Raw genomic sequence first — 9710 nt, 5'->3', positions numbered from 1 at the left:
ACCAGAGAAGAGGGAGGTCTGCTGAAACGAGCTGTGCATTTGAAAAGTCATCATTGCACCTAGACATTGTCCATTGTTAAGGACATATTGGGAGTTGTAGGGCTGTAGGTTCATGAGATACAATTGTTTATGGAGCTGACTTGATATTACAATTGATTGTTGCACTAAGCTTGATTCTTGTATTCAAGTACACTTGGTTCTGGTCATGTATTAATGTATTTATGATGGTTCTGTTGATGCATTCATGTACTGATGGTAGTTCTGGTGATGCATTCATGTACTGATGGTAGTTCTGGTGACGAATGCATGTACTGATGGTGGTTCTGGTGAAATATTTATTTACTGATGATGTTTCGTGTGCCATATTCATGTACTATTGATGTCTCTGGTGCAATAATTATGTTCTGATGATGATTTTGGCTTGATATTCATGTACTGATGATGGACCTGGTGATGAATATGTCACCAGAACAACCATCACTACATGAATTTGTCACTGGAATGTGAATAAGTCACCAGAACCACCATCTGTACATGAATACTTCACCAGAACCACCATAACGCACACAAAAACAATCAGAAATATCCAATTATTTATAATGGGGGTCTGTTTATTTTCCATTAGCGAATCTGAAAATGCTGGACACCTGAATTGAAACCAAACAGCCCTGATTATAGTTGCGCTTTATTAGTTTCCATAACTTACTTTGGATTCTACTTTTAAAATATAGGATGTTCGGGATTGAACATCGCTATTTTGTCCCCTGTATTGTGTAAGCGGTCAACAAAATATTTTTGATTCTATATCAATCTTTGAAATTAAACTTCCTGTTTATTCACATCCCTAAAGTACACCACAATTTTTTTTTTTTTTTACTTTTGATGACTTTTTTGGTGAAAAAGGTAACAATTCTAGTGGAAGTGGGCATCAGCATTTGCTACCTTACCCATTGGAGGGTGAAGATGCATTAGGGATCCTGTTACCTTAGTCTCTGACCCATTCCTTTGCTTTGGCATGGTGGACGCCGTTTACTTCATCTACCTAGGGCACCAAAATACTTTGTCCCGGCCCTGCCTTGGCAATACTAGGGAAATCCTGAAAATATGACCTGTTGGTGGTTCTTGAGGACCGGAGTTGTAGTACACTGTTGTAATGGAAGCAATGTATGGCCACGTGTAGCTGTGAATTTCCTACTTCTGGATTGTATTCATGAAGGGTTGTGCCTGCTATCTGTTGTGTAGACTGGTCATCAAGTTGTTCAGTAAGGAATATTTTGGCTTTGGACTCTGATTTTGCTCGTTTATCTCTATCCCACGTGGTCCTTGGTGGTGCGGCACCATGCGGTCTGTAGAGGCGCACCACCAAGTTAATAGCAGCTCACATACCAGCCAGCATCTCCATGTGCAACTCAGCCACGGCTGCCACCCGTTACATATATAAGCAATTTTTGTAAAAAAAATTAAGAAAAATGATAAAAAGTTATAGAACAGGACCAAAATCTGCATTTTAGTAGCTGAAAGAAACGTGTGCCTAGCATTAGTGATCACTTGCTTGTGATTTGCTTAAGGCACCTGTACATCTGTCTATTACTTAATAGAGAATTTTATACTTTCCTTTACATTAAAACTTAAATTTTACCTGCTCATTCCAGTTAGAAATAGAAGTATGCCAGAGGAGACTGTAAAATATAAAAAAGTACAAGAAATTCAAAAATAAAGAGCAAATAACATGAAAGAAATAGAATTATCACCGAGCTCAGCAAGATGTACCTGGAATAGTCACTGGAGCTTTTATAAAAATCTGATCTCTCAAGGGTCAATGTCGGCAGCAAAATTAGTGGAAGGCAATGCGATGAGCTGGGACATGATGTCACTTCTCGCACCCTGAAGTAATTGGGTGCCTATATGAAGCCTTTTGTTTTTATCAGTGGAATTTATTGCCTCTGGATACAATTAGAGACAAACCCAGACCTGGATCTAATGCTTAATGTGTATAAAAACAAATATGTGACATTAACTGCATAAAATATTTGTGTTTTTCCTAAAAATTTCCAATTTTTTTTGTATTTTTTTAAATTTAAGCTTTAGTCACCCTAAACCACATTTAGAAAATCTATGTACACAAACGTCTACGAGTGGAATTTCCTGAAATTTGCAGATCCACGCATATTTGAACAGTTTGCAAATTGGTTTGCAGAAAATGGACATTTTAAAAAAACCCGCGCCATTTCTCCTAACTGCTGAAGAGTCAAACATTGGGCAGATGGCATCAGGAGCAGCCAGGTGGGCTTCCCAATAATGCATTGCAACTATCACATCACAGTGCAACCAAAAATAGGGGACTGTCACATGAGATGAGGGTTGGCCAAGCGGCAGCATTTTATGTTTCTACTGTATAGAGAGCAGAGGTCAGAGCACACAGCTCATTTGCTCTCTCTCGTTCTGATCCCCCCACCCCTCGAATGCTGTATTAACAATAGACCAGACTGGATACAGTATTGGGCGACAGCTCTACACACCGTATTAAGACAATTGGGCTAACTAAGATTTGTGTCAAATCAAATTTTTGAGAAAAAAATTAAAAAATTTGACAGATTTACATTTCAAAAACTTCAAAAATCTGTACTTATTGATTGCACAATTTTGTATTCAGCACTACCTGATACTTTCTCAACATAAATTTTTCTATCATTTTACATTTTCGGGAGCTCTGAGAACCCAGAAAATGCAACAACCGTGCGTTAAAAAAATGATCTAACTAATACAAATACATAGCAGGATATTCAATAATGCACTGACCAGGATTTGAGGGTGCTTCTTGTAATGTCTTTACTAAACGTTCTGCTCCATCACAGCCAGGGGAGATTTTAGCCAGAAAAAAATGTCCACCTACGCAAAGATGAAAGTTTTCTATAGTTCTTTGGACATCAATGACATTTGCTTTGAGTAGCCAGATATAAGGAAGGACCTCTCTTTTACCAAATTTCATATCAACATAATATTATTACAATCATTGACTCAGAAGTATTTTGGGCAGGTACTGGTCATTTTCCAAGCAGGGTGGTGAGGGATAGTTTGAAGCTTCATATTTGGGGTCCTTCCACTCCTGTAGTCTGAGTCTGTGACTATGGTTATTTTTCCTAACATTCACATTTTAATAGTTGATCCTTTAATATGAATGATAATGAAGCTTTCCTGTAAAGTGTAGAAGCGGCTTATGAAATATATTGAAAACCTGGAGTCATAATTAGAGATAAGCAAATTAACCTTGCACAAATTGATTTTTGTACAATTACCATAATTGAATTTTTATAATCCATAAATGTAGTGATTAGTTTTTGATGATAGATCACATGGACTCTCATGTGGCCTAGTTGACTTTCCTATGAAGCTTTACCGGCATCTCACCCTACAGGACAGCCAATCATGAAAGACTATAGGTATGAGGACATTAATAACTCATAGCCACTATAAAAGACTAAGTAAGAGAGGCAGCTGCTATTTTTTGATGGATGGGCCTACAAGAGAGAACCTCAGAGCTCAGTCAAAGAGACACTGTCCACAGAACACAGATGGACTGAATTACAATAAACTGATAGAAAGAGAGAGAGAGAAGTAGATAGAAGTCCAGGACAGAGAGCTCATGTTGTCAGTGCTGCAACCCACCATCACTCTGTGTTTGCATCCAAGTGAAGTGGCAATTTAGCGCGGCACTCATTTCATTGCACCTGTGTGGTATTTCTGTGACTACCACACCTAAAATTGCCATTTGTATTTCATTTTCTACTGTATATAAGCATTTAAATAAACACAAACATTAAAAATGTGCAAATTTTTCAAAATTCATTAAATCGTGCAAATCCGAATAATTTCAGATTTGATTCTGACAAATCACCTATAATGGCCACTAGTGGGACCAGTTAGTATATGACAGAGAAGAAGGGACACGTGACCCAGCAGATTTCCCCATAATGATTCACAGGTATCGCGTCCTACAATAATCCCTCCTCACGCCTTTTATATGTGGGAGCTGAAGCGCTGCCATGCCGTCTTATGTATGTCTGATGAATCTGGAAGAGAGAAGTCACATTAGAGGAGTTGCTGTTCTGCATCAGGCAGGACATTTCATGATGCCCATTATAACTGTGCAACATAGTCAGCCAAACTGGCAGGAAGAATGGCTGCCCGGCAGTTGGACAATCAGCAATTTCTCCTTTAATGACGCCCATACTAATTATCGTGGTGCAAATTTTAACAAAACCACATCAAAGCTTAAAGTGGTGACCATGGCCATGAGAGCCATGAGCGTGTCTTCATATTTCAATGGATCTTTTGTGGCTCAGAATGCCATCTTGGCAAACATCAACATAATGGTCGGCTTTGGCACCATATAATTTGCGAAGTTCCAACTTGCAAATGCTGGACTATCTGTATGAGCAGCCAATGGTTTCTACACCACAGGAGGGCGTGTAATTTTGAGATCCGGCATTGACAGCTCATCGGTTGCCTGCTTTGGCCTTCAAAGACGTGACCAGGTTTGTGAATACGCACTACTGCGGCATCCTACTGATATTTAAGCTTCAGAAAAAGCACACACTGATGCAACAAAGGAGGAAGAAGAAAAGAAGAGCAGCATTCATTTCCTTAGTGCCACCGCGGGGCCTTTCGGGACCTGAGTAAACAATGTAACATGCAAGAAAAGGTGGAAAATGACGAAATAGGAGGACTTGAGGAGGTGAAATTAAATTTGACGTTTTCAAAGGCAAAGTTCGGGGATTGAGTCCGACAGGCATTGTGATCTTGAAGACAACACTGGGTATGACCAACCATTACAGGATGGAGAGCAAAACATCAAACCTATTGCTGCTCTCCAAAAAGGGATAATTTTTGGACTGCTAATCAAAAGCTATTGCTGCTTTTTATAATACCAGCAATCTTAAGCCCCTGAAATGGGACAATTTTTGGAATATTTATAATTTTAAAAAGCATAAAAAGTCTGACCGTGTAGAGTGTTGTATAAGAGGCAGCTGATTACCCCGCTTACCATTTGTTTACCCATAGTCATAGATGTGATGTTGTCACTTTGACATTACTAAGGCTGCGTTTACTAAAGCTTGAAATTACTAAGGTTGTTCTTTTGAAAGGGTTTGGCTACAGTCTTAGGAGAGTCAGAGTGTTACACACCTTATTAGGGAAATTCGAGACTTTGGAGAACAATTTTTGATGAATTAGACTAAATCAACCCCAAGCGAGCCTCAAGAAATTTGTTCATCTCTTGTCTTACTGGACCCATCATTCTGAAAGTTATATTGAGAGTAAACTAAAGTGTTAAAAGACTGTTCTAGAAGTGACACATAGTTATCAGCACTGAAGGGTTCAGTATTTAATCCAACATTAGTGTTGAAGTGTCAGACATCCATCAATGTACCAAAGTATTCTTCTGCCATATTTAATATATATTCGGCTCTGTTCACATTTACTTAGGACGATTGATCACAGATTCTGAGAAGTAATGCATGCAGCACTATTCTCCTGCTAAATTGCCAAACGATACACCTAAAAAATTCCAAAATAAGACATAGTAATTTATGTTTGTCAGTTGTTGGTGGTGTCTACCATGTGAAGGATCTGGAAGAGCTTTGTGAAACCACAGCATACTCGCGAACAGAAGCAACCAGCAACATATTTTTGACATAGGAGTTTGCCATTTTGTATTGGTATTTAATAATGTTTTATTATTGCAGGTAAACTATACAGTCCATATGGCTCAAAAAAGAAGTCTGGTTTTCAAAAACAGTCAAATCAATTATTACGTTGTTCTTGATTAAAGAAGTTGGGACAAGTTTGGATCGATTGGATTGGTAACTTCCTAATTATGGAGGTCAGTCCATTAGGAACCTTACTGATCTTAAGAAGGGCTTTGAAGAGGTCGGTCATGTGCAACTCTACTCAATTCAGCCTTAGTGGGAGCTCCAGAAACCAGGACTTGGCTATCTTCGGCCAACCCAATGAGAATGAATAGAGGACATGCTCAACCACTGCTCCATTTAGACATGGCAATTAACTGCCTTGTTCTCGGAATTATTGGGTCACATCTTCCAGACTTCCAATGACCAGGATGATAACTTCTACTCTTGGTATATACACTTCAACTCAAGGAATGTCAAGAAATTCTCACCTAACAGACAAAGAGACCCATCCTTCTTTATCTATTATGCAGATCAAAGAGCAGCTAAAATACAATTTCTTTTAATTATGTATTCACAACACAGACCTTATAATAATTTATGTCCACGGTGGTGGCCATCTATTGTTGGGAAACTCTTTTAAAATAAATGTTTGGTTCAAAGCAAACTGCGCCTTTAGCTCGATACACAACCAGGATTTCCATGACTGCTCAGAGCCAATGTAATGTATGTCAAGTGAAACCATGTATTCATGCAATCTACAGACATTACTCTATAAGGCTCCACTAGGTTCCCAGATCAATATTATGGCACCTACAGAAGTATAAGAGACAAAACTGTACTACAACCTCTGTATACATCCATCAGAGTCCATATTAAATGCTTTCCCATAGATTCCTTGCTTGGAGACATTCATTCCATAACTGGGCAAATATCTTGAAAATTTGATTCACATTAAATAAATTTGGTGCAAATTCAACTCTTAAATTCACTGCACCTCAACCCTCCCCATACGCATCTCTTCGCCAAAACAGTTCCCCACATGGTCCTCAGGTTAGCTCCTACTTTAGTCTACGGGTCTTCAGGAGCGACTTCTTCCAGTGACTAGGTCCCAAGCTGTTTAGTCATGCCAGACATGACAGCAAGTGGCTTAGTGGGAAGAGGTGCAACCGAAAGACTTAAGGGAAGAAGAAGAATTTGGAGCCAATTTGAGGACCTAGAGAGATAATTATAACAGTTTTTTTGCTTTTTAACCCCTTCCCAGCCCTTAGAATCTACCAAACTAGCAACTAGATTGATTCTTGATTCTGTCTTAATGTGAATTGCCCAAAATTTGTATTCATCTGATTATGAATTTTGAGAAATTCCTAACAAAACTCTTTCATCTTTAGTATCTATACCACTAACATCATACACTTCAGAAAATGTTCAAGTTTCTATTTTATAAGTTTCAACTTTATTACCTAAGCACACAATTTATACATTTTTTTATTTGTTAATACCATTAACAATTTATTATTCTTACAGCAGATTTGTGAGAGCTTTCTTGACTTCTCGGTTGTTCAGGGTGTAGATAAGAGGGTTCAACATTGGAGAGATCACAACATAAAAAATAGAAATATATTTATCTTGGTTCAAAGAGTTTTTGGATGATGGCTTTAAATACGTGACCATGGCGGTCCCAAAGTATGTTGCCACCACAGTAATATGTGAGGTACAAGTGGAGAAAGCCTTGGACTTTCCAGAGGAGCGAATCTTCAGTACAGTGGATATAATACAAACATATGACACAATAATCAGCAAAAATGGCAAAAGAAGAGCAATAAATCCAACGCTAAATATCGCTACCTCTTGTTCAGAGGTATTATGACATGACAACCTCAGCACCGATAGGACCTCACACATGAAATGGTCGATCTTGTTGGGGTAGCACACAGTTACGGGCATCGCAAATGATGGAATAATTATATTTATGAAGCTAAATATCCAAAAGAAGACTGCAAGATAGCAGCACACACTCCACCTCATGACAACATGGTAGTGGAGAGGACGGCAGATGGCGATGTACCGGTCATAGGCCATGACGGCAAGAAGTTGGCATTCGGTGGCTCCTATAAATAGTAATACTTTCAACTGTATGAGACAACCAATGACCGATATTGTCCTACGAGTGGATAAAAGGTCAACGAGCAGCTTAGGTATCGCCGATGAGGAATAAGAAAAGTCTACCAAAGATAAATTCACGAGGAAGAAGTACATTGGGGTGTGTAATGGGGGACTCAGTATAATCACACATATGATAAGACAGCTTCCAAATACAGAGAATAAATAAATCACGAAAAAAAGAGAAAATAAACAGATGTTAGTCATCATGCCATTGGAAAATCCCAAAAGAATCAATTCAGATGTCATCGTCCTATTGTCCATATCTTAAGGAATCTTCAAAGACTGACTTGAAAGTAATAGAGACGTTTTAATGGCCACACTATACCGGACATCTTAGTGAAGGAAACTAATGTAGGATCCTTGGTAGAAAGTTATAATGATGAGCAGTATGTGATGGAGAGGGGAGTGCATTGAGTGTTGGCGAGCCTTTGTGTTGACTCGCTTGTCTAGTGACAATTCTGCCACAGGCTGAAGACCTATGGTTGTTCTACAAAAATCTTATAATGTTTGCTCTGGAAAGTTAGCCTCATAGTATACACAGAATCCACCATTCACAATGGGTGATGGTCACAGCTCACCTCCTCCCCCTCTCTGCACAATGACCTCAGCACGGATCCCAGGAGGAGCATGCCCACAATATCCTATCATAAAAGTCAATGAGTCACCTCCAAATTATTGTTTCCTTTGTCCATCAGGTTACATATTGAAAAAATCATATTTCTAAATGCCGTTAACAGAAGCTTAGGCACGGCGGCTGCCCCCAAATGTATGTGCAGAATATAAAAAACCTGCAAGCAGAAAATAATAATACCCGATTACTAAAGAAAGTCAATAAGTTAGTCGATCTTAGGCTAAATATTAAATAAAATAATATCATTTAGATAATACATTTTAAGAAGTTCACATCTTTGGATAATCCCTACTTACTATAAACCATTGTTTTCCAAACCCCGTCCACGTGGCCCCCAACAGATCATGTTTTCAGCATTTCTTTCAAAACCACGAAGCATTAACAGAAGTAACAAAAAATGGAACACATGCACAGCAAGTCGTTTTGACATTGCTGTGCGTTACGTCCAGTTTTTGCATTTCTTGCAGTTTCGCAGTGCTTTTTCAGATGGGTTCTGGATGCAATCAGCCTGAAAAAAATGTTGCATCCACATAGCCACTGAGCAAAAACGCCAAGTTTTTGAGGAGTTTTGAGATTTGGGGAGGTATCTAGAGAGCTTCTGCTCAGTATGTGCACATACTTGTTAGGGGAAAGAAAAACTCTTAAAGTTCCCCCCAAAAAGGTGTTTACTGAAGTGATTTCTGCTTAGAAAACTTGTTGCTTGTCAATAAAAGAGGTCAATATGAACATATCCTTAAACATCAAGTGGTGTTCGTAACCAAATGGCGATCATCATTAGTCAAACCGGAAAGTTCTTCCTAATGTGTGGCCGATTAATTTAAGGTGAAACAGAAAATAAATCCCTCCAGCCAGATGAGCAGACAGAATAGTCCAGTAGTTCAAGGGAGAAGGGAGGAAAACAAAAATATCTCATGTGGTTCTGCAGTTAGTGGCACCAGACCTGTTATATTATTACTGCAACTTGTCACTGTCCATTGCAAATATCCCTCACAGTGAATCCTTGACGAAAGTCATGTAGTATAAGGTGTTATCCAACACAACCCATTGAAATGATCCCTAAAAGGGGTTGTCAGGTCGGAGGCTACAAATCTGCAGTCGCTCTGTCACTGCAGACTTGTGAATCCCCACATTGTGCACATGGCGCACTGTGAGGATTCATCTGTGCCAGAATCGACGGAGGCGTGACTGCAAGTAGGTGGTTTGATTACATGCCCACTAGACGTGGG

The 9710-nt window shown here is 39.0% G+C and overlaps 1 protein-coding gene across 1 annotated transcript; it reads right to left on the bottom strand.

The window, feature by feature from the left end:
- Positions 1-7208: 7208 nt before the first annotated feature.
- On the bottom strand, positions 7209-8114 carry LOC143804078 (olfactory receptor 2F1-like). Its single transcript, XM_077281816.1, has one exon. It carries the CDS (start codon positions 8112-8114, stop codon positions 7209-7211), a length of 906 nt encoding a protein of 301 aa, XP_077137931.1.
- Between the last annotated feature and the right edge of the window lie 1596 nt (positions 8115-9710).

Source organism: Ranitomeya variabilis, chromosome 2, assembly GCF_051348905.1.
Source record: "Ranitomeya variabilis isolate aRanVar5 chromosome 2, aRanVar5.hap1, whole genome shotgun sequence".
NCBI classification, from domain to species: domain Eukaryota; kingdom Metazoa; phylum Chordata; class Amphibia; order Anura; family Dendrobatidae; genus Ranitomeya; species Ranitomeya variabilis.
This window is presented reverse-complemented; position numbering and strand designations above follow the sequence as displayed.

Bases quoted from the DNA above. Each gene is read 5' to 3' on its own strand.
- LOC143804078 (XM_077281816.1), bottom strand. From the start codon at position 8,114: ATGGACAATAGGACGATGACATCTGAATTGATTCTTTTGGGATTTTCC.